General features: G+C 39.4%; 1 protein-coding gene across 1 annotated transcript in view; it reads right to left on the bottom strand.

The window, feature by feature from the left end:
- Positions 1 to 2,513: 2,513 nt before the first annotated feature.
- Positions 2,514 to 25,708, bottom strand: part of LOC133874962 (uncharacterized) — a 51,406-nt gene continuing 28,211 nt past the window's right edge. Inside the window, exons 3-6 of the mRNA XM_062312917.1 lie at positions 13,898 to 14,159; positions 13,610 to 13,806; positions 3,595 to 3,782; positions 2,514 to 3,105 (exon numbers count right to left, since the gene is read on the bottom strand). Of these exons, the coding sequence (XP_062168901.1) occupies positions 2,819 to 3,105; positions 3,595 to 3,782; positions 13,610 to 13,806; positions 13,898 to 14,159 (934 nt within the window). The 3' untranslated portion in view covers positions 2,514 to 2,818. The remainder of the gene's footprint in view (positions 3,106 to 3,594; positions 3,783 to 13,609; positions 13,807 to 13,897; positions 14,160 to 25,708) is intronic.

Here is a 25,708-nt window from a genome sequence, read left to right as displayed (position 1 = left end):
TAGCCGAGAGAAAGAAGAAAGCTCTCGGATCAGTCCTAGCCGAGAGTCTTGGATCAGTCCTAGTCGAGAGAAAGAAGAAAGCTCTCGGATCAGTCCTAGCCGAGAGAAAGAAGAAAACTCTCGGATCAGTCCTAGTCGTGAGCAAGAAGAAAGGGGGGTTGAATTTAACCCTCGGTTTTTCAGGAGTTAACCATTCCAAGAGACGGGAGAAAACCCTAAGGAAAAACAAGAAGGTAATGGGGGGTAAGATTTAACCCTCAGGTTTTGCAGGTTAGCAGGTTTTCAGAAGGAGACAAAGCTCAGGTTTCCTTAGACATAAAATTCCCGTTATTCAAGCAAGCTTCGGATAAGGGAATTGGGGGGTAGCTGTTGGGGATAAATTCCACTCAACCCGATCCAAGGAGAAGATAGACATTTAGCAACTACTTCATAGAAATCATGTATTAGTTATCTCTGTAAATTCGGATTAGGACTCTACTCCAAGTTGAATTGGAGTAAGTAGTCGTAATCCGATCAGTATGTGATCCTATCCCCAAGAGAATTGGGATAGGACTCTAATTAGTCAAATAAGAGATCAGATAAGAAGAATGATTAGATCAGAGGTCTAATAAAGGATCAAAGTCCAATTAGAACTCTAGCAACAATTCTAGATCAACAAGGAGCAGGAATCCTACTTAAGGTTTGACTCTACCTCTTTACCTATAAATAGGCCTATAACCCAGGTATAAACTAAGACTCAATTTTTATGCATAGAGTATTATTTTCTTACAGAAGCTAATTTAGGCATCGGAGAGGACCCCCGGAAGGGTCCCTTAGTTTTTGTTGTTTTGCATAATTATTAAGAAGCATGAAGAACACCAGAAGAACGTGCAAATTCACATCATACCGGAAACTGTACCAACAAGTTTAAAATTTTATAGAACCAAAACAAAAAAATCCTAGAAACGGAGGAACAAAACAAAACCCAAGCACATGTGAAATCTAAGAAAGGAAATGGAGACAAACGAAAAATTTTTATCCTCTGCATTCTTCTTTCTTTTTAGGATTAAATACGTTCTTGCTCCATGGTTTTAACGCCTTTATTTTTGCCCCATGTGGTTCATTTCGTATCGTAGATGATACCTCATTTATGGTTAAAGACGGAGTTGGTACCTCCATCCAAAAATTGACGGAAGTTCACGTCAACACCTCTCCGGTGGGTTTTGAGGTGGCTCAACCACCCAATGGCTGGTTTGGGGGTGGCCGAACCACTCCATAACCCTTGGTATGGTGGTTTTCTACATTACAACGTAAATCGGCGATCGAGTTTTTGCTCTTTCCTCACAAGTGAGAAGGCAAGCGATTTTCTTTCTCTGAAAGACCATCAAGCATGGCGAAGGTGGTTGCGGCTATTGCAGCTGTTTCTGTGGATGCTTGTTCAATTGCATTCTAAGTCTAATCTTCCAAATCCTCTTCACGCTGCTCATCGTCATGGCCTTGGTGGGCTTTGTCATCTAGCTCATCTTTCGCCCCAACGAGGTTAAGTTCTACGTCATCGTTGCCTCGCTCACCCAGTTCAACTTCTCCACCAGCGACAACACACTCCACTACAACCTTGCTCTCAACATCTCCGTCAAGAACCCCAAGAGGCGCATTGGCTTCTACTACGACCGCATCGAGGCCAACGCTTACTACCAGAGCTAGTGGTTTGACACTGAGACTCCGACGCCATTTTTCCAAGGACACAAGAACGTATGTTCTCAGCCCCATCTTCAAAGGGCAGCAATTGGTTCTGCTGGCCACCATAAACCATAATGAACAAAAAATAAAGGTGTTAAACCAGAGGGGGGTAAAACATATTTAACCCTTCTTTTTAATCCAGAAATTAAAGAACAAAAGATAAAAAAAAAACTTAAATCGATTGACCTCTGGCGAGAGAGACCTGACGAGAAGAGAGAGAGGTTCGGTGAGATCCGGCAAGAGAGGGAGAGTTTCTGGCTAGAAGAGAGAGACCTAATGAGAAAAAGAAGAGAGAAAGAGTTTTTGGTTGTTTTCAAATTTGGGGACAATAATATCTGCGTGAGTTCCTTTTACCATGACCTAAAACGCAAATTTAGAGTCCACGTAAAACGGGTTGGACAATAGAAGTGCAGAGGTGTACAACCTTTCTCATATTATTGGAGATTTCTTATATAGATTTAGAGAGTAGAGTTGCGAGATTGTAACACCCTAGTTATTTTTTTATTAAAAATAATATCATCATCATTTATTCGCTCATAGAAGATTTCCGATGATTGTTTCTTGCACCCCACGGGTCAACTTCTAACAAACAGACGGACCTTCTAGCCAGGTGCGTGCATGCAGTCAAATTGTTGCAACACTTGTTTATGACGAAGAATGGATAAAGGAACAGCACCAGTTTATTCTTTGGGTGAGAATTTCAACTTCAATAATTCTTTGGGGACAGCTTTTTGACATTTTAGAGATGTTTATTTAGCATACATAATTTGAACAGTTAGAACATCTACACCCAATGCCTTAAAAGATATGCTACAATGATTCTTCATATAAAGAATATCTGCTTAAAAGAGATGAGGTGTTGAGGACTCTTTGACCACCCAACCACATGTAGTCCCCCCCATCCTTAGGTCTAATTAGAGAAGGATCTGGCACTATTGAGATGTCTAAAAAAAGAATTCAATCACTAGGCTCCCCAAACTTTATTTTCCAATCTAACAAAAAAGAAAAAGGAACCGAGTACATTTAACAGAGACAATACTTGAAACTGTGATCAAAGCGTTACAAGATCATAATGAATTACATGTCAATTTGAAACCAGCTATTTTGCCTTCTTAAGCAAGTTAGAGGTTCGAAACTCAGCATCATCTCGTACAAAACTCCACCAGATGTAGGTTAGCGGGATAGTAGTGGCATGCCAAAGAGCATGAGCATCTAGGAACCCTTTATATGGAGGGAAGTCATAAATTTCTAGGAGCATTGCAAGGCCACCACCTACAACCACCACCCACACCTTCTGGCGAGAAGGATGGCGTGCAACACCACCCCAAATCACCCAAAGCAGAAGCTGGGCCACAGCCATGATAACACAAACTTTCATGTTCCATCCTGTCAAATGTTTTTAAAAAAAGTCAGAATTTACAACAAAAGGTTAAGACTAGGAAAAGAAAAAGAAAGAAAAATGAAGAGTGCAATACATACATATGCTCTCTCTCTCTCTCTCTCTCTCTCCTACCTATAAATTTGATTACTACACAGGAGGAATAAGAAGCAACATTACCCAAGTAAAAGGGACAACAGTAGCAAAAACCCCAATTCAAATATCTCACTATAATTACAAATTCATCCCACCAGGTCCAAGCCCAATTAAACAGCTAGAACAAATTTGCTCAATCAGTTGTTGGGGAAAAATACGATGGAAGCTAGAAAAAATTATGTGGTAGATAGTTCAAGATAGACAAATATCTCTTCAGGAAGATAAAACCTTTTTTTTTTTTTTTTTGATAAGTAAAAACTAGACATAAATTTCACAAAAATTTCACAAAAATATTAGCTTTTATGCCCAAATAATAGACATGTAAAAGACAGATGCAATACCATAGTCTAGCTTATAGAAGTTCAGGTACATTATGTGGGTGGTCACAAAAGCGAGCAGTGGAGCAGCAACCATAACTCTGGCAGCCTCATTCCTCACATTGAAAATTCTTAGGATGGCCAGAATGAGGGAGTAGCCAAGTAATGCCACTACAGATGAGTAGTCCAGTTTCTCCGTCAAATCCACATCTCTGCAGTTAAATAGAACACCTTCATAATACTGAGTAATAAAGAGGAAGAAAAAAAAGTAAATAAGGCAGGAATCCAAAAACCTACATTAATGCATTTAGTTGCAGATAGGAGTGGCTGCTTTTTTATTTTTGGTGGGTGAACAAGGGAATTAGCAAAATTTCTTCTTATCCGTTCCTGTTTTCTTATGAGTGATCAGACAGGAAATTAAGGTTTTAACAGTTTCCTATATATCTAGCACCTAGAACATGATTAGCTTTCTATAATTTGGAAGGTTTTTCAACTTTGCCTTACGTGGACAATTTGGGGAGAAGGGAACTTTCGAGCATTTGAAGTCATTGAAAAATCCATTATTGAACTCCAATCTGCCTTCTTGCCTTCTTTATATGAGTGGGGTCTGCCATCATGGGAAGGGTTTCTCTTCCTTCTTTAGTTGAATTCATAGCTTAAACTAATCTTTGATTATAATTCTTTAAGAGACTCTTGTATAAAGCCTATAAACTCTTAATGAACTATACAACTCTTATGAGCAGGATGTTCAAATTACAGACCATCCTTGATGGATTATATTTATATGAGCGTGAATTGAGCTTATTTTCAAAATACACTAATGAAAGCTAGGATCAACACAGGCTGAAATACGTTAATTGGTAAATGCAAAATCAGCCCTTATGGTTGCCCACAACTGCAATTAGGTCCCCTGTGGTATAAAAAGTAACTGAGAGCTCTTTGCGGTAAGCCAAAAACAGAAATGGGTCACTGTACCCAACTTTTGTCCAAATTTTTATGAGAACTATCAAATGAGATGTTAGCACCAATTGACCAATCAATTGTGACATGTGTCACATACAATTAAAAAAATACAAATACAAATTTTGTTTTTAAACCAAAAAAAAAAAAAATGAATCAGGGGGTGGTTGAGCCGCCCCCTTAGGCCAAATGGACGGAGGCCGAACCACCGCCAATGGCCGTCCTCAAAGCAGCCTTAGTCCGCCAAACACTCTTCAAAGGAACGCAATAGTCTTCACTACAAACCAAGGAACAATAGAAGGATCTAACCTTAAACAACCATTTTTTGGAGGGAACCCACTACAGCTTGTCTTCACTTCCTCGTTTCACTCTATCTAAATACAACACCCTAAAGAAAGAGGCAAAGACATACACCTCCCAATCATGAGCTGCTGTAGCAAAGTTCACATTCCATTAATACCTAACTTGTCTTTCATGTTGTTAATATTGTATCCTTAAGAGTTTTTTCTTTCTTTCTTTCTTCTTCTTCTTTTTTCGTTTTTTTTTTTTTTTTTTTTTTTTTTTTTTTTTTAATGCAAGCCTTATAGATTATCCTTTTTACAGAAAATGATTTTCTAAACAAAAGTATAAGCTCACTTCTAATCCATCACATTGATATGTTTTAAAATGTTCTTTTTAGGCTATTAGAAGTTTCGGTTATGAGTTATCACGTTTTGGATAGAAGATCTTTAATTTTTCCTGCATTCTAGTACCATTGAAACAGCCTTGAACGAATGTTTGACACCCATGAATCGAACGATCAATTCTAAAGGCCGAACGTTCGAAAATGCTAGAATTACTGAATTAAGGTTTTAATAATAGTTTGAATTTTAATGGTTATTTATCATATTAGGCTATGTTTCGCAGTAGCGGAAGTTCGATATATCCAAGCTTATGCATAAGCGGACGAGGTAAATAAATACTTACAAAACTAGTCTCATTTTATTATGCGATATGTTAGCTGATTGAGCATACCTTATGATATAAGTCTGTTGATTCTCTATAATATTCTTGCAATCAATATTTATTTTGGAATAAACAAACTATATTCCTTACATCATATGACATGATACACTGGTACATGTAGTAGAACGGCCATGGGATACTATACGAGCTTAATCTTATGGTCACAGAGGTTACTTTAATGTTATGATAGGTTTTGAATCCAATGATATGGTGATCGGCACACCATTTGCAAATGGGGGTCGGGGTTATGGCTTTGCTAGTAGTTTGGGTCACCCGAGGTCTGACTCGGTCCAGTTGCTTGTATATGACGGTATGCGTACAATGGTCACATGATTGGCCTGTGGTGAACAAGGAAACTAGAAACATTTTGATGAATCCAACGTCAAGCTGATACAATAACAAGCTTAAATTCTCTCGTCTTTCCCCCTCATCCTCCCTAGCGGCTGCGCGTGAAGGCGGGTCCTGCTAGGCCCTTGCTCTGTCTTCTAGGTTCGAAACTCGGTAGGTTTCGGGCTACGGGTTCCCGTCGCTTTGGAGTTATTTTTCGAGAAGCTGCTGAGGAGCGGTTGGTGGGTTAACGTTGATTCTCTATGCTCTCCTTCGTCACTTTCCTCTTTCTCCTTTTGAGGTCTGTTGGGTTTCGGCCGGAGCTGCCTATAGGATGTTGGTGTCACCTCGAGGAGCGGTCATGTTATTGGTGCATGGTGGCGCTTGGGTTCGTTCCCCTTGGGGGATATAGAGAACCGGTTCTATGTGGGGCCTAAATCGTTTTTGTTCTCAGTGGAGGCATGGGTCTGTAGAGCTTAGGGTAGTGGAGAAGAGGGAAGCTTTCATAGAGGTGGTCCTTTTGGGATCATGATGCATCGTGTGGCTGTTGTCGATGCTGGAAGAGGCTCTGCGTAATCTTGGGTTTGAAGATTTAGTCAAGTATAGGGAGGGGTCTAAGGTGACTATCATGCGAAGAGGTGAGAATAGTTCCGGCAATTTCTTGGAGGTGGTAGTCTACGACGTAGGTGGCCGAAAAGGTCTAGTCTGTTTCCTGAAGGCCGTGATGGGAAGGGCTGGAGCTGTGTTTCAGACAAGTTGTCTAAAGTCTCGACCTTTATTGAAGACGTTGGGAAGACAATTAGCCGAGTCTTTGTCGTTTGCAAAGGTGGTGCGTACGACGGCTCCTGTCACTGTCAAGGACGCCAGGAAGCAGTGTGGTGTTGCGTACGTTGTATCAAAGCTGGCAGAAGCGCGACAGGTGGTGGCTTGAGGTGATTTGGAGAAGCATCTTCTGATGGGGATGGAGTGCTCGGCGGTGGAACGACATTTTAAGAGTCCCACATTGCCAAGGTATGCCTGGGTTGTGGGCTTTGTAATAAGCCTTGAGCAAAACCTTTTCTCTTAAGGTGCCTTTTGTGGAAGAGTAAGGCTCAATAGACTTTATTATGGTATCAGAGCTTTAGGGCCTTTGACAATGTTGGACCTTCCCTCCCGTTGTACGCTTGTTTGGACAATAGTGCCACACGTGAAGGGGCGTGTTAAGAGTCTCACATTGCCAAGGTATGCTTGGGTTGTGGGCTTTGTAATAAGCCTTGAGCAAAACCTCTTCTCTTAAGGTGCCTTTTGTGGAAGAGTAAGGCTCAATAGACTTTATCATGGTATCAGAGCTTTAGGGCCTTGGACAATGTTGGACCTTCTCTCCCGTTGTATGCTTGTTTCGACAATAGTGTCACACGTGAGGGGGCGTGTTAAGAGTCTTACATAGCCAAGGTATGCTTGGGTTGTAGGTTTTATAATAAGCCTTGAGCAAACATCTTCTTTTAAGGTGCTTCTTGTGGAAAAGTAAGGCTCAATGGACTTTATCACGACAACCAGTGGATTGTTATGCTTTGGCAAAGCATTCACTTTATCCTCTAGGTAATACCCTTGGTGTTTTTGATGGCTCTAAGAGTGCTTTGGCATGTTGCAGGGTTACAAAGGGTGATGGTGACCATTCAGAGAAGGAGAAGGCAAGTGCTTTCAAGAAGCTTCTGGAACTCTTTGGGGAGTGGATCGTCTGGGCAAGCAGGCTTCCGCTGAGTTTGGGCCTCAAGCGTTTTGGGCTTAAATGCAAGGTGAGTTGCTCAGTGGTGGGCCCGATTTTTAAGAGGGCTAAAGTAGTTTTAAGAAGGGCCTGGTTTCGGGTTGGGTCTAGGCGTTTTGGCTCCAAGGCCTCTTCCAAGCATTCTGACCTAGCTTCCGGGTCAGATGGAGAATCCATGTTTTGCAACTTTGACGTTTGTTGGAGAAGGAGATCCGGGTTCCTTAGGTCAGTTCATTGTCTCGCCGGCAGCTTTGACCTCTCTGTCTCTCGCCGGCGGTAGGTCTGCTTTGGGTACGACGGTGGTTTCCTCTGCTCCAGTTTTGGATCTCGCTGTCTCTATTTTGCCGGCGTGTTCAAATCTTGACGTTGGTGGGCCCGTGCCGGTGGCCTCTGCCTCAGTGAGGCCAGCCAGTGGGGGTCATCCTTTGTCATCATCGTCTAAGGCCAACTCCGGGTTGCTAGAGTTGGGTGCTGGCTAGAAGTACGCCAGAGCTGGTCAGCTTGCATTGTTTGCCTCGCTGGAGCTAGCTTTGTCTCCCGCTCTCGTTGGGAGTGGTCCAGCGTTCCTGGATGTTTCCAGTGACTGCTCTTCAGGTGCGGATGCGTTAGGTAAAAGGTTGCGTTGGTCTCTTCTTGTGATGTCGAAGTATGGGCTCGCCTATTTTTCCGTCAGAATCAAGTTGATGTTTAGATACTCCTAGAAGCCTAAGGTTGGCAAATTGGATGAGCAGTTGCTTGCTTTGAAGGCAATCAGTGCTTCCCTGGCTCCTATGCCATTGATTGGGGCAGTTGCCAAGCCCATGTTAGCACCCGCGAGGGAGGGGATAGTGTCTGCGCTTGCGCCTGTTCGAGATGAGGTCTATTAGCCTCTTCTTCGGCGTGGCTTCCTTCTCCCAAATGCCGCAGTCCTTCCTCCGTCAGAAGTGGGTGGGTCTCCTTTCTCTTCGATCTAGTCTGTGTTTTGGTGCCTTCCTCTGTTGTCTTCCTTAGAGATGGGTGAATCTTCGAGGGGAGGTGGTTTTAAAGAGGTTTGTGGTTCTCCTGGGGTAGTAATTGATCTTAACTTCTGTTTTCAAACTCTGGGTGATCTCCCACGAGGGAAATGTGAAGGGCTTTTGACTTAACAGCTCAAGCGATGCGGAGCAGCGTCAAGAGGTGAAGAACTTAGAGTGCACGATTAATTATAATGCCAGGAGTTTTGGTTCTAGCCGGGACAAGCCAAGAGGGCCTCTGCAGTGATGTAATAGTCTCTAGGTTTTGTGGGCTGGTTATGCTGGGTTGTTTGGGTTTCCTCCTATATTTGGGTTTTGCGGGTGTTTATGCTCTCTTCCCTCTTTTTTCATGTTTTGTTGTCCTTTTTGTATACTTTTTATATGTTTAAGGGTGTCTTTACTCTTTTTATAAAGTTCTTTACTTACCTATCAAAAAAAAAAAAGAACGGTATACGTACATATCCAGGGCACTGGTATTGTATCACAGGTCCCTCGAGACAGCGTCAACCATGCCAGGAAAGGGTTAATATCCTGGGTAGACCATACGAATGACATTTATGACTATATATATAACATTATTAGTATTTGTCGACAGAATTATGCTCAACATTACTTCAAACTAAACCATTTTTACTTGGCATAATAACAGAGGCAATATACCTCAATTTAGAAGATGTGATATCTTGAGGTCTTTAGGTTTCCTCTTATGTTGATTTGAGTTTTTGTTGAGACACTTTACTATTATTCTTGTTGTTTTGAATTTTAGTAATTGTGGTTTTCTTTATACTTTGTTTACCCTTTGTTCTTTTGTGACAAAAAGGGGGAGTATTTTTGTTTTGGACCGAGAATGTATTTCCAAATCGGTCAAGTGTTTTTTGTCCCAGAATGGTCAAAGGGGGAGTTTGTTAGTATTTTATACTGGCAACATTCTGGTTGACAAAAACACTTTATGTAAAGGTTGCGTTTTAACAGGATGGTCAGTTTTCAATTCAGAGTCTTCATATTATTCAGACAATGATCAAATCAAAAAAAATAACTAATCACAAGCTGCTTAAAGATGTCCATGAAGAGTCATTGCAAAATCCAAGACAAAAACAACTGGTTCCTGTGCAACCGTCCGGACAGGCCTTTGAAGGCGTCCGGACGCCCCGCAGCGTCTTATAGATAAACATTGAAGACGTCCGAACATCAGAGCAACACCGTCCGGATGCTAGGTCAATCAGTATTCAACAAGGAGTCTGTTTTCAGAAGTCGACACTGTTTGAGAAATCTCTGCAAGCCGTCCGGACGACGTGGCAACACGTCCGGACGATGTCCAGTAGTTCAGAATATTCAAGAGTTCCGTTCGAATGCGGAAAGGATTTTAACGAAGATCGTCCGGACGTGAACCTGATAAAGATAGAATTACGCTGTTTCTGAAAGGAGATCGCAAAAAACCATCCGGACGTGGCTAACTTCCGTCCGGACGCTCGCCATCTAGAATCCGAATCTCAGCAGTTTTTTAGGTCTCTTGAAACCTATAAATAGGGGGCTCTAGGCTAGTGTTTTGTACAGAATTCGGTGGTGAATTCCATTGTGCTTTGATAGGGTGTTTAGGCAGAATCAAAGATCTGCTAGCTCTCAAGCCATTGCCAGTGTGTGCTGAAGTGTTTGTGTGAAGTCTATCTTAGGGGTCGGCCCTAGGGTAAAGGAATCCATCAAAAACCCCTTCGGTGGAAGATCTAATTGGGAAGCGTTCGTGTTGGGTTACACGTCAAAGTTAAAAGTATGACTACTACATAGGGTTATGTGAGTACGAGTGTCCTGTAACTAGCTTTGTTTTTAGATAGTGGATTTCTTGAGTTTGGCTGTCCCGGAGTGGTTTTTCTCTTCACAGAGTTTCCACTTCGTAACAAATATCTTGTCTTATTTAAATTCCGCATTTAATATATTTGTTTGCACACAAACACACACACTTGGTTTAAATTAGAAGTCAATAATTATTTTCACAATCAAAAGTACCTGTAGTTAGGTCCTAAATCAATTAACTGGTAACTATGAGCCAGAGTTTTCCAATATTATTCTAACTCGAACAGCCAACCTGCTGCTACGAGCCATTCGCTTGCCGTCTTCATCCTAGCGAATTTCATGTTCTAGATACTGGTTACTTGCTAAATCGCAAACACCGAAGTGTTTAACGAAGAAAAGAAAATGCTGCTAAGTCTAAGACTTGGTAAATAAATCATTACGAAATTGATTAAGTAAAAGCCTTGAGTGACAAATAATTTCTAGAATTGTAGACATGAGTTTTCACAAAGGGTTAAATAGCTCAAAGGTACCTGTAGTTAGATCCTAAATCAAATCGCCCCCTAAGTTCCAAAAAGTGTCACAGGTGGTACCTGTCGTTAATGGAAAAACCCAGTTGGTACTTCCGTCAGTCCTCCGTCCATTTTTTTAACGGTCGTCCACGTTACCCACCTTAGAATGCTGACACGTAACCCTCTTTCTACATATTTCGTCTAGCTCGAATGAGACACCCACGTGGCACACATTCACAGGTGATACTTGGGGTTTTAATGTCACGTGGGTTGAGGAGAATAATAAAAAATACAAAAACGAAAAAACTTTAAAGACAACCATTAATAAAAAAAAATACCCTAGTTTGTTTTAAAAAAATAAATTAAAAAAAAAGTTTGAAATGCCAACAAATGAGGTGGCCGATCACCCCATTTTGGCCTTGGGGGCGGCCAAACCACCTCAAATTTGGTGTAACACGAAAATTACCCTCAACCCCTCTTAATGTTCTTCCATAACCCTACCCTAAACGCTCTAGAAGGCTCAATAGAACACCCACCCTACGAACCACCAAACTTAGAGTCTATCGCTACTCTCTACCAAGCCCCTCTCTCATGCACATAGCGCTAAAGTCATTTACCTAAGAGAGCACGATTGAACACCAACAAGTTCCGGGTTCCTGACCCTCCTATTGACATGGCATTTGATGGTTTCCATAATAAATTTGGACAGAAGTTGGTGTAGGGACCTATTTGTGATTTTGGCTTATTACACAGGGAACTCTCAGCCACTTTTCATACCACATGGAGCTAATTGCAACTAAGGGTAATTACAAAAACTGATTTTGCATTTATCCCTAAAACTTACGTCAATACCTTGATTCTTATGTATGAACAGTGATACTATATTTCCCTTAATTTGAGACCAGTACTGATTTTGGAGTAGAGATTTTATTTCACCAAGTGAAGATTCAATGCAGAACATGTCTTCATGAGACCTAATGACCCTTCTTTCCCCAACAAATTCTTTTATATTAATATTAGAATGAGTGAGGGAATTTTGGTGTATTTTAATATTTATTGATTAATACATAATTAACTTTCTTATTTTTATGATAATAATATAGGTTAAAGGTGAAACAGTAAGCTTCATGTTGATTTACATTATATGACACACATGAAACGTTATATTTTTCCACTGTGACAGAACTTGATTTTTAAGACATCAAGAAACCCCTCTCGTCTCCCTCTCTACCCAAAACCCCTAGGTCTCTTCTCAGATTTTGTCTAGGGAGGAGGGAGGAGGGAGGGTGGCTCTCCTCCCTCCCTCCTCATTCGGTTCTCTTCCTGCTTAGATCTAGTAGTTTCTCTTCTTCCTTTTGGGGTTTTTTTTTTTTTTTTTTTTTGGGGGGGGGGGGGGGGGTTTCTTTGCATTTGGGTTTAGATCTGCAGTGGTTGGGTCTTCGTCTGCGCTCACGCATCCGATCCATCGGCGTTTTTGTGGTTGGCCACCACGCCGGTGTGCTTGGCTTTTGCTTCTTGGGGTGTAGATCTACGATTTTTGGGCCCTCCTCTTCATGCACTCGCCTCACCGGTGGAATCTTTGTCGTCGTCCGGCTCTTCCTCGTCGTCGCACTGCCGCGCATGGCCGAGTGAGATCTAGAAGATTGGGTGTTAGATCTACGGTGGTTGGGTCATTTTCTCCACGCACGCACCGCTCCGTTGGCTTCTCCGACAGATTCTGAGCCGTGCCGACGGGCCACGCGCTGGCTCCACTGCAGTTTTTGTGTTTTTTAACCCCCTGTTACTCTGGCCTTTCCGTTGTATTTTGGGTTTGCTCCGTAGTTTGCTTTGGATTTTGTTGGGTGCCATGGGTGTTTGTTGGGGGTTGTTACTTTTTTTGGGTTCTGTTGGGAGTTGTTACTGTTCTTTGAGTTGTGAATTTTGGGTGTTGTGGGTGGTGTACGGGTTTTGGTTCTTGTGGGTGCTCTTTGGATGTTTCGGGTGTTGTGGGTGTTTGTTGGGATCGTTGCTGTTTTTGGGCTCTATTCTTGGGTTCTGGGTTTATAAGAACTCTATTGTATACATCCTGTGTACGTAGGGGCGCCTTACACTTTTTTAATAAAGTTGCTTCTTACTTATCAAAAAAAAAAAAAATATAGGTTAAAGCAGGTTACTAAATAAAAGATGTGAGAGTTTCAATTTGTTAATATAGAGTTAGTGGCTTATGCTAACTCCCATTCTTTAATTTCAAAAACTCCCACCGTGACAATAATGGATATGGTATTTATTTGAATAAATGGATTATCCACAACCGAGTTTTATTCCTACATTGACTAGTTGAGAGCCTCAATAAAGAGTAGAAATATCAAGACAGATTGTCCAGGTAGCTTCCAGGATTCATCATGTTGTAGGGCCAGTAAACCTTCCTAACAACTGAAAGCACAATCTAAAATGAGTAATGATTCTTGCACAACTCTTACACAACTTTTGCACAACTCTAACTAATTTTTTTTTATAATCAACCATTGGATTTGTTTTCCTATATGTGGGCCCTAAATATTCAATGGTTGATCTTAAAAAAAAGTTGTTAAAGTTGTGTAAAAGTTGTGCAAGAGTTGTACAAGAAACATTAATCATCTAAAATACTCATATAGCGATTTATTTATGTGTCTCTGTGTGTGTGTGTATAGAGTCTACAGAACAAAGATAGAAGAAACTGAAAACACACAGCTTACCGACTATGGAAAGCAGCACTCCAGAACCAGGAGTTCATCGACAAAAACCCATAGATATGCCATAAACTTGCATATTCATAGTACGGCTTTTTATCTTCATTCAGAGGGAACTTATAGTACAGAAGGATGAAAAAGGATAGCCAGCCGTGAAAATGCATTGCAAGGTTGAGCGCAGAGAAAGCAACAGAAACAGGCTCCTAATACATTGAGTAACATGTCAAGCTATAACTCTAATAGTGTCTAAACCAACTCATTGAAAATATTTAGTTACAGTATCAGAAAGCAAACCTGAATCCCATATACACGCTTGAATGGCCATTTACCATGATATTTGACGGGGCCATGACCAAATGCTTCTCTTTCTCTCTCTCTGTCAAGCATACAATAGTAACGGCAATCACTTTGGCAATCACATTGTTTCCATTGCAAGTAAAGGGGTTCTTGCATGTACCACGGAACATCATTGGAGACACCTTCCATAGAGAACTTGCAGTGTGGAAAGCATCTTTGACCAACACATCCAGTTTCCTCACATTTTTTAACACAAGCTCTAAAAATCAAAGAAAAAAATAATTTAACAGTGGTATCAAGTATAAACAATAAATAAACAAATAAATAAATAAAAGAGAAGAAAAAAGAAGAAAAGAAAAAAAAGAAACAAAATGTATCTATACCCATAAGAGTCATCATGACATGAGTATGACATCACTAAAATAATAACAATAATAATAATAAGTGGTCATACTCGAGGCTGACAAAATCCAGAAATAAAAGACAAGCAGAGAAAGTCTTTTTGAGATATTAGAACTGGCTTAACATCAAAGATTATCATAAGAAGCTATTGGTGACACATGGCTATTGGAACAAGGATGAAAAGATAAGAAGGAAATCCGCTAAAATGTATAGGACATCTATTACCATCCCATCTGTCTGGTTTCTGGCCAGAGTAGCAAATGGTTTGGATGTACTGCAATCAAAGAAAATAGAAAATAGAACTGTTAATGGCTGAATTTTCCAAAGCATCACTAAGAAAAAAAGAAGTGTTCTGAGTCTCACATCTGGCATATACTAGATGAATCTCCTATTCAATTCATTCATTATTGAATTGTAAGTCACATGACCTTATTCAATTCATTCCTTAACTTCTTTATCACTATCTACTAGACACTGGTCAATCATAAGTTTGATTTACACAATACACTTCCCTGCTTCTGGTTGCACAGACCAAAGTCTATAACAGCATAAGAAATACATCTTATCTATATCCTGGAAACAATACCACACTACTCAAGACCTAATTGAGGATACTGCTACTTCTTTCCAAAAGGCCCTCTCCCAGTGTTTTTAGAAATAGGGAATGGAAAATAGGCCTAAACAACAGGAAAAAATCTAAATTGTTAATAGCTTTGACTGGACCTGAAAGCAACATAATCATATCTCCTAACCATCAAAATGCAAAATGTAAATGTGACGACCTTTTTTTTTTTTTTTTATTTTATTTTTTGAAACAGATTATCACAATGGCATGACTATACGCCATGAATCCAGTCATTACAAAACCTGAACATACTACAACATCTCATAACATGAGCATATCACATAAGAGATTACATATAGCAGCGTAAACTTCTCAATATATAATGATGAGAAACATATACAACCCATGGAGCTGAAATAAAAATCTATGTGATTAAAGCTTGTACATTGTATTTAAGGCTGTATTCGAATCAAGCCGAGCCGAGCTGAGCTTAGGGCTACCGGATTTGGCTTGAATACATAGAATAGTGGCTCAAGCTCGAGCCAAGTTTTGAAGGGTTGTTCGAATTCGCCTAGCTTAACAAGCTAAGCCTCCAATCAAGCTCGATTGGAGTTTTATAATAATTTTTACTTTAAAAAAAATATATATTAAAATTTAGTACAATTTTAACTTTGATCTATCTTTCACATTCTAAATAGAACGTTTGTAGTAAACATATATGTTTACTATGTTAATATTTATACACTATAATTATAAAATCTTATATATATATATAAGCTGAGCTCACGAGCTTTGTCCGAGTTGAGATAAGTTTATACGTGTATGTCTTATTTAATATATATGCAGATTATTGTGTTCACAAACAGCTCATTTATTTTTCGAACCGAGACCGAATCGAGTTTAAGCGAGCTGAGTCGAATTGATTTCACAAGCAACCGGGCTCATCTAACACCCCTAATTATATCTTGGCTATACAAAAGGTGTCACACACGACACAATGCTAGGAACAAAGTAGTCTAGGTACACAACAAAAGATGCCCAATACAATTATGGACTACACCATAGTCTGACACTAAACTTTGGCATCCAACATCCTCAGTCATAGTAGCCTAAGTAAAAGGCTACAGGATTCTTCGTTTACATCCTCAACACCTGCATCAATAACATGATCTATACGATCGTAGAGTTAACCATGTTCGCATAGGCGGATTAATGAGTCAATGGTCTTAGTAAGTATAAAAATCATTGACTTTTACAATGAGCCAACATTTCACTTTCTACACAAGTTTACAATAACAGCTACTTTGTTTAACTTTTCCTTTTAAAATATACCGTAGCTGATGAAGTAAACATTGTAGCTATGAGAACATTTAAAACATATTCTTCAGCTGGGAATGTAACAATTTCCTGCATAGAAACATACACATACAAACCCATCTAATGCATATCTAATGCAGGAGAAAATTAGGCATAAGATTTAAAGATTATTTGTTGAATAAAATCAGCCCAAGAATGGAAAGAATCATATAAAATATTTGAATATTATTTTTAGAATAATATATTTTATTTTCAATACAAAAATTTCACTTTGTGTCCAAGTTTACTGTTATGTTTTGTATTTTTATTTCTTTATTTTTCTCGAAGTATTCTGTTTGAAAAATACTCAAACTTTGCCTATATAAAGGCATATCTGTATTATTCTAGAATCAAGTCTTAAAGTATCAATTAAATTTCAAATCTTTCAGAGTTATTTCTGTTTGTTTATTTCGGGCAGTTAAGGGTTTTTCTCTTCCCTATTTGTTATTTTTTCTCTTCCTGAATTCCGTTTTCCATCTTCAATTCACAGTTTCTACTTCCATCATACGCTGTCAAAACAATCTTAGTTTTGTCCAGCGTCAGTTTGTATTAGAGTTTAAGCGTCTTCTTGGGTTGAATTTTCATCCGTTTTTATGACTGGTGATCGTGGTCGGGGTTGGCGTAGACAAGTTCCGAATGAAGAAGTCTCTTACCATGAACGCAGTGTACAAGACGTGATGATTGAAGACTTGCAGAGACAAGTTGCGGAGTTAACCAAGCATCTAGCAGCACAAATCATGGAGATGAATTGCGATATTGACGGTCGCAATTCAGAATCCAATTTCGAGAACCCGTATTACAACCCTGTTCTGTTTCGGAAACAACGTGATCGGAATAAGCGGCATGGAGACTTAGGCTTCTGAGTTGAGCTTTCAGAATTTTCTGGCACTCTAACTGCCTTGACTATTGTTAGCAAGTCTCAAGCCCATCTACCAAATCCATCTTATGTGGAGGAGGACAAATTTATTGAGGGAGATTTTTCTGTAGATTGGGTCTCTCCACCAATCTATGACATCTATCCTAACAAAGAGGATTTATTACAGGAGGTAAGTTTTGTGGTTGATGCAATAAAATTTATTAAAGAAATTAGACTACTATGTGTTGGAAGTCCACATAACGAGGGATTTCAGTTGAGTAATGAAGAATTTCATTATGTTGATTGAAAATTTTCTATCGAATTCTCATAATAATAAGTTAGATGTTGGTTTCGGTGTGTTGGATGACAATTTTATTTTTTGTGGTCAAGAAAGGATTGATAATTCTTTGAAAACTTTTATGGAGTGTGAATTGGAGAAAATAAATGAAAGACGCGAGAAGATTGACTTATTTCAAGTTGGTGTGAGAAAATTAATATTGATTATTCATAATCAAGTTGTGATGGGTTGCAACTTGTTTATCTTCTCGTTTCAAGTTATTCTGGCATTGAGAATTACAGGATGGAATGCATTGATCGAACATCCAAAAGATCAAGGCAAAGATGATTCGAATTCGAGGACGAATTCTTTCCAGCCCGGTGAGACTGATGCAGGAGAAAATCAGGCATAAGATTTGAAGATTATTTCTTCAATAAGATTAGCCCGAGAATGGAAAGAATCGTACAAAATCTTTGAATATTATGTTTAGAATAATATATTTTACTTTTTGTACAATAATTTTACTTTGTCTCAAAGTTTACGATTATGTTTTGTATTTTTATTTCTTTCTTTTTCTCCAAGAATTCTGCTTGGAGAATACTCAAACTTTGCCTATATAAAGGCACGCCTGTATTATTTTGGAATCAAGTTTTAAAGTATCAATTAAATTTGAAGTCTTTCAGAGTTATTTCTCTGTTTGCTTATTCGGGGCAATTAGGGGTTATCTCTTCCCTATTTCTTATTTTCTCTCTTCTTGAATTCTCATTTCTATATTCAATTCATTGTTCTGACAGCGTATAATAGAGCCAGAAACTATGAATTACAGATAGAAAAATGAATTCTGGAAGAGAGAAAATAACAAATAGGGAAGAGGAAACCACTAAAAGCACTAGCAGCAGTCTCCCAACCATTTTCCCTATATTTAGGGAACAAAACCACTTTTTGCTTCCCTATAAAAAAACACCCCACAATAGATTCCCTTATTTTTCCCTATACCAATTAAATATTATTTTTTCTCTTTCCTACTATTATTTTTTTATCCATTTCTTTTCTTCTCTCACTCGTCTTCTCTCTCTAGACTCTCTTGCTCTCTCGTCTTCTCCGGCTAATCCTAGATGAAAACTAGATGAAATCAACAAATCCGGTTCCACTCGCAAAAGAATGCCAACAAATTCCCAAAACCCACAAACAGAGCAGAAGCAAAACAAAAACCAGATCGAACCGACAAACCCGTGGGTGAGGCAGAAATCACTCCAGATGATTCTCCGGCTGATCTTGGATTGTCCTACTTTTGCAACACATAGCAGTGACTCAGAAAAAAAAAAAAAAAAATAAAAAAATAAATAAAAAAAAATAAAGGAAAAAGATACAGTGGGTCGAGGTGAGAGAGAGAGAGAGAGGGAAGGCGGAAGGAAGTCCAGAAGCATCTAGCCACCGTTTTTCTCTCAGATTTCCTTTTCTTTCCTACTTTATTTTTCCTCATCTCCTATATCCATCACCAAGCAGTGCTTGTTTTGTTCTATAATGGAGCCGCCGGAGAATAAGAGAACACCATTGGATTTGGCGGAGGAGGTAACCCAGAAAGGTTGCAGAGATGCAAGCAAGGCAAAAATGTCTGGGCAATCCACCCTTTCTCGAGTTGGAGCGTTTTGCGGAGCGTTAAGAAATGAAACTCATCCCCTATTTCACTGAGAGCACCAGAGAGTGAGATGAGAGAACGAGAGAGAAATGACGTGGAGAGAGATCGATGGAGACAAAGAGAGAATGGGATTTCTGTGTGAAAAGAGAGAATTAGTGTGAGGAGGTGAGGCAACGGTGCTTGAACCAGTGAGGAGGGGAGATGCTTGAACGAAGAAGAAGAGGAGGAGGAGATAGGGATTGCAACCTGCGTGTATTGAGAGACGTGAGAGGAGAGAGAACGAATTTTTAGGATTATAATAATCCATTGGGTAGCTACAGTGCTACCCAATACATAGGGAATCATTGTAGCTTCCCAAGGCCCTCATGTATATTTAGGGCATCTGCTGTGGGAGCTATTTTGTGATTTTTTCTGAAATTTTCCCTACATATAAGGAAGGGAACCATTATAGGGTAACTACTACTAGTGCTCTAATTGCCCCAAACAAGCAAACAGAGAAATAACTCTAAAAGACTTAAAATTTAATTGATACTTCAAAACTTGATTCCAGAATAATATAGACGTGCCTTTATATAGGCAAAGTTTGAGTATTTCCCAAGCATAATACTTGGAGAAAAATAAAGAAATAAAAATACAAAACATAACTGTAAACTTGGAGACAAAGTGAAATACTTGTACCAACAAATATACTATTCTAAAAATAATATTAAAATATTTTGTATGATTCTTTGCATTCTTAAGCTGATCTTATTCAAGAAATAATCTTCAAATCTTATGCATGATTTTCTCCTACATCAGTCTCACTGGGTTGGAAAGAATTCGTCTTTGAATTCGAATCATCTTTGCCTCGATCATACCACTCAACCATCATCATACTCCTCTTTCTCAAATTATCGAGCGTCAATATTTTTCCTAATGCTACTGTCCATACAAAAAGCACCACCCGCGAAGGAGCCTTAACTCTCTATATGCTCTTCTATGGAAAAGAGGATCCATTTTGGCTAGTTAACACTTGATAAAACGACTTCGCTTCAAACGTGCTCCTTTTGGAAGGACTCCATGCTATTTTATCCTCCTCTCCTTGTCTTAATTGGAAAGAATACAACCTCTCAAAGAAATATGCTACCATCTCTACCTCCCAATCCTGGACTACCTAGTAAAAATTACATTCCATTGAATAATCCCTTCTCAAAACTGCATGTTATCTGCCACCCATGCATCCTTTCTCCAAGCACTAAACAAATCCAAATCAGATATCTTCAACGGACTATGCCCACACCAAAACATCATGCCAAAAACTAACCTTTGATCCAACCCCCACCTCAAATCTAACAAATTTGGAAAACTTCCCCCCTCCCTTTCTAATATGATTCTAAAAATAATATTCAAATATTTTGTATGATTCTTTTCATTCTTAAGTTGATCTTATTCAAGAAATAATCTTCAAATCTTATGCATGATTTTCTCCGGCATCAGTCTCACCGGGTTGGAAAGAATTCATCCTTGAATTTGAATCATCTTTGCCTCGATCATACCCACCATCATACTCCTTTTTCTCAAATTATCGAGAGTCAATATTTTTCCTAATGCTATTGTCCATACAAAAAGCACCACCTGTGAAGGAGCCTTGACTCCCCATATGCTCTTCTATGGAAAAGAGGATCCATTTTGGCTAGTTAACACTTGATAAAACGACTTCAATTCAAACTTGCTCCTTTCGGAAGGACTCCATGCTATTCTATCCTCCTCTCCTTGTCTTAATTGGAAAGAATACAACCTCTCAAAGAAAGATGTTACCACCTCCACCTCCCAATCCTGAACTGCCCAATAAAAATTACATTCCATTGAATGATCCCTTCTCAAAACTGCATGTTATCCGCCACCCATGCATCCTTTCTCTAAGCACTAAACAAATCCGAATAAGATTTCTTCAACGGACTATGCCCACACCAAACATCATGCCAAAAACTAACATTTGATCCAACCCCCACCTCAAATCTAACAAATTTGGAAAACTTCACCCCCCCCCCCCAAAGCTCCCTATCCAAACTCACTCCAAATGTCCCCGTTACCTCCTTAAAACACCAACATCCCCTACTACGATCATATTTAGTCTCAACCACCAATCTCCATAATGCCTCTCTATCCATACCATACAGCCACAATAGGGCTCGATTGAACTGAATTAGATTTCTGACTCTCAAACTACCTGATTTTATCGGAGTGCAAATCCTTGCCCAATTCACTAAATGTTATTTGAACTCATCCCCAATACCACCCTAGAAAAAGTCCCTCTGAAGTCTCTCAAGCCTATTAGCCACTCCCACTGGAATAGGGAAAAAAAACAAGTAATACGTAGGTAGATTGGATAGAGTACGCTTGATCAAAGTCAATCTACCACCCTTAGATAGATAAAGTTTCTTCCATCCAACTAACTGTAGTTCTTTCAATAACGTCATTCCAAATAGAAGTGGTCCTTATAAGAAGCACCGAATGGTAAACCCAAATACTTCATTGGCAGCAAAGAGACTCTACATTCAAGAATAATGGCCAATTCTTCTACATCTTCTACTTAGCCAACAAGAACAATTTCTAATTTTGCTAAATTGATTCTCAACCACAAAACTGCTTCAAAACATTTTTTTTTTTTTTGATAAGTAATATCAATTCATTAATAAAGCGCAGAGGGCAACCCTAATACACAGGAAGTATACAAGAGTGCCCCTAATAGTAAAGAACATAAAATAAATTTAAAAAGTTTGCATAAGTAAAAACATTCAAGTTATGATAAGAAGCTATCCAAATATATAACGTGTTAAGCAAACGCTTCCTTAGCTCCACCATCGATGTCTCTTTATCTTCAAAGTGCCGCGCATTCTGCTTCCGCCAAATACACCACATTAAACACAACGAAACTAACCGCCAAACTTCCTTAGCTGGGCCATACCCAAGCGACGCGCCCCAACTAGTCAACAACTCCAGCACCATTCGTGGCATAACCCATTCTACCCCAAGTAAGAATATAACTCCATAGATCACGAGCAACTTCGCAATGAAGTAACAGATATTCAATTGACTCTCCACTCTTTCTACACATACAGTACCACTCAATCACCACAACATTCCTCTTTCGCAGATTGTCATGCGTCAAAATTTTACCTAAAGCTGTTGTCCATACAAAGAAAGCCACCCTTGCCGGAGCCTTAACACGCCAGATACTCTTCCACGGAAATGATGGGTCATCTTTCCTATTTAATAGACTTCACTTCAAAACATAAGAAAATACACTGCAAATGTCAAATTTGTTCGGGATTTGCATCGCCAAAAATCAGTGTATCATCAACAAATAGTAAAAGAGACACTACCAACTCTTCATTGTTCCTCGACCTCACTGAGAAACTTGTCAAAAGACCCCTATCCATTGTCGCAATCATCATCCAACTCATCGCCTCCATAATCATCACGAACAATAGCAGAGAAAACGGATCCCCCTACATCCTTTTTTTGTAGGAGCTGTTTCCCTAAGTTATTTCCAAAAGAAAAGAAGTTTAGTTTGAAAAGGAAACTTGATTTTACTGCTGCCAGTTTTATTGTTCCAAAACAAGGAAAGGAAAGTTGTATTTTACAAAACACACGTGACTTTTATAGCTGCACAAAAACCTAGCTCCTGCAGCCGTCAATTTCCAGCCCCCAAAGTCTCACATTATTCCTGCTCCCAGGTTTTTTTTTTTTTTTTTTAAGCATGACCTAACTTGCATTAAAACCCTAAAGTTACTCTAAAAACAGCCGCTTATTTCACCCCAAGCCTCACATCAGTTTTGAAAAAGAAAACACAGCTCTCTCTCTCTCTCTCTCCAAGCAAAAACGTAGAAGCCTACAAACCATATTCCTCAAGGCTGCAAGCAGGACAGTGGAATTAAGCCCCAAAACCGATTCCTAGAAGCTGCCAATGCTGTCCTGCTTCTTGATGCAATTGTTTTCAATGTTTCTTTAAGTTTTTAGAGTTCCTTTTCAACAAATTTGAGAAAAAATATCTCCTTTGTGTTTTTCTTAATCCCAATATCTTAAATCTTGCAAAATCAGTGCAAGGAACTGATTCCTGCAGAGAACAATGCTGCTGCCCAAGGAGCAGATTTTGGTCCTTCCGTTTTTCTCCTAAGTCATGGCTGGATTTTGCTTAGGCATGAGTTCTAATAATCCTTATCATTGATGTTTAGTTTTACTATTGTGAGAACCATAACGAAAACCTATTAATACATGAATAACTGAATTAAAGTTGACGTTGGATCTTCCTATACATGCTGCCAGCACTAAAGGAAACACATTGGATCTGATTTCTCGCTTAACTGACATGAATATGGTTTTTACAACATGATTGCATGATTTTCCTTAGTGTTTGACATTAGCATAACATGTGTATGAGTGATTAAGTGTGTTGCATTACATTGTAGAGACCAAACATTAAGATTAGGTTGCTGTAGAAAATTCTGCAGCACTGCAGTCACCAAGAAAGGTGGTTGTATGGCCTTTTTAAGAAAGATATTTGGCGATAATTTGACCCTAGAATAAACCCTCTTTGAGTTGTCTTTATAATGGTCCAAACCATGCGATCATTGGACACTTGTAGGGTTTACAGCAAAATAATCTTCGCCGACACATTGCTGGAATTATAGTGCGCACACACACAAACATACTAGTGGACACCTTGAAGCCTTAAAAACCTATATGTGGTGTCTACACTCTAGAGAACATAAGAATAAACTCACCTTGCATGATCACTCTGTAATATTGAACATACATGCATAATATGATCATTCAAAGAAAAGAATTGAACTTAAAATATGAAATGTGTGTTTTAAAGAAGAGAAATCAGATCTACCCCATAGTGTTGACAGCAATGTTTAGGAGGATCAAACAATGGAAAAGAATGAATGGTTTACAAGGGCGTCAACAATAGTAATTGTTGTGAATGTTTGCTTAGGTTGCCAAGTGAAGTGTTGAACTTTGAAGCTAAGGAGCGAGATAAGTAGATATGATCATACCTTTGCTTTCTTCAAAATATCAATGCCATGTTTTCTTAAAGTTGTTTTCAAGGTATATGATATAATGTTAGCCTTTATTTGGAAACTCTTTTATGTATCCTAAACTATATGTTGAAAAAGGGGGGCTAGTGGGGCTTCATGTGGGATTTTGATTATGTGGGATAGGAGGGTTGTGGAGAAGGTGGATGAATGCATGGGTCGGTATACTCTAGCCGTTTCTTTGCGTAACACTGTTGATAATTTTATGTGGGCTTTTGGAGGTGTGTTTGGGCCTAATGATGATGAGGAGAGGAGGGTTTTGTGGAATGAGATGGCTGGCTTGATGAGTTGGTGGGATAGACCGTGGTGCTTTGGGGGTGATTTCAATGTGGTGCGGTTTCCGAGTGAGCGATCGGGAGGTGGTGGTTTTTCTGCTGCTATGGAAGATTTCTCGGAGTTCATACGTGGGCAGAGTTTGGTGGATATTCCTCTTCAAGGTGGGCAGTTCACTTGGTCCAATAATCAGGCATGGTCTAAAATTGATAGGTTTCTGTTATCTCCGGTTTGGGAAGAACATACCCTGATGTGTCACAAAGTCGTTTGCCTAGACTTTTATCATACCATTTTCCTTTGATGTTGGATTGTGGATCGCATAGAGAAGGGAAAAAATACTTCAAATTTGAAAACATGTGGCTCAAATCTGTTGGCTTTGTAGAACAAGTGCAACGTTGGTGGGAGTCTTATGATTTTCGAGGTCTGCCGAGTTTTGTGCTGGCTAGCAAGTTGAAAGCTTTAAAAGTGGACTTGAAGATATGGAATGCTGAGATTTTCAGTGACGTGGGGAAGAAGAAGGAATTATTAGAAGGTATTAAAGAGTTAGAGTGTTTTGAAGAAGCTCGGGGGCTAGTGGAGGAGGAGCGGATTCAGAAGTCAGACATGATCAGGGAGCTGGAAAAAACTCTCCTGTTCGAGGAGGTTAATTGGAGGCAAAAATCTCGGGCTCTGTGGCTAAAGGAAGGGGATAATAACACTAAATTCTTTCATAGGGTGGCCAATTCGCATCAGAGGTACAATCATGTAGGAGTTTTGAGGATCAATGGGGCTTTGTCTTCTGATCCGGGGGAAATTAAGGATCATATTGTAAATTATTATGACTCACTGTACACCGAGCAAAGTTCGTGGCGTCCTAGGGTGGATGGAATTTCTTTCTCCTCCATTGATGCGGATGAGTGTCTTTGGTTAGAACGAGGCTTTGAGGAGCAGGAGGTGGTGCGGGAGATGAATGGGGATAAGGCACTGGGGCCTAATGGTTTTTCTATGGCTTTTTTTCAGAAATGTTGGGGGATTCTCAAAAAAGATATTATGGCGGTATTTTCAGAATTTCATAATAGTTGCCAGTTTGAGAGTAGTTTGAATGCAACCTTTGTTTCCCTTATTCCTAAGAAGGCTGATGCTTTGGAGGTTAAGGATTTTAGGCCTATCAGTTTGGTGGGAGGGGTCTATAAAATTATTTCTAAGGTCCTCGCTAATAGGCTCAAATCAGTGCTAGGGAAAATTATTTCGAACTCTCAGAATGCTTTTGTTGGTGGAAGGCAAATCTTGGATTCGGTTCTTATAGCCAATGAATGTCTGGATAGCCAAAGGCGGTCAGGGGAGGCCGGATTATTGTGCAAACTGGATTTGGAGAAAGCT

The sequence above is a fragment of the Alnus glutinosa genome, chromosome 8 (genome assembly GCF_958979055.1).
Source record: "Alnus glutinosa chromosome 8, dhAlnGlut1.1, whole genome shotgun sequence".
NCBI classification, from domain to species: domain Eukaryota; kingdom Viridiplantae; phylum Streptophyta; class Magnoliopsida; order Fagales; family Betulaceae; genus Alnus; species Alnus glutinosa.
The sequence above is the reverse complement of the archived record's forward strand: the minus strand, read 5'-3'. Positions and strand labels throughout refer to the sequence as shown.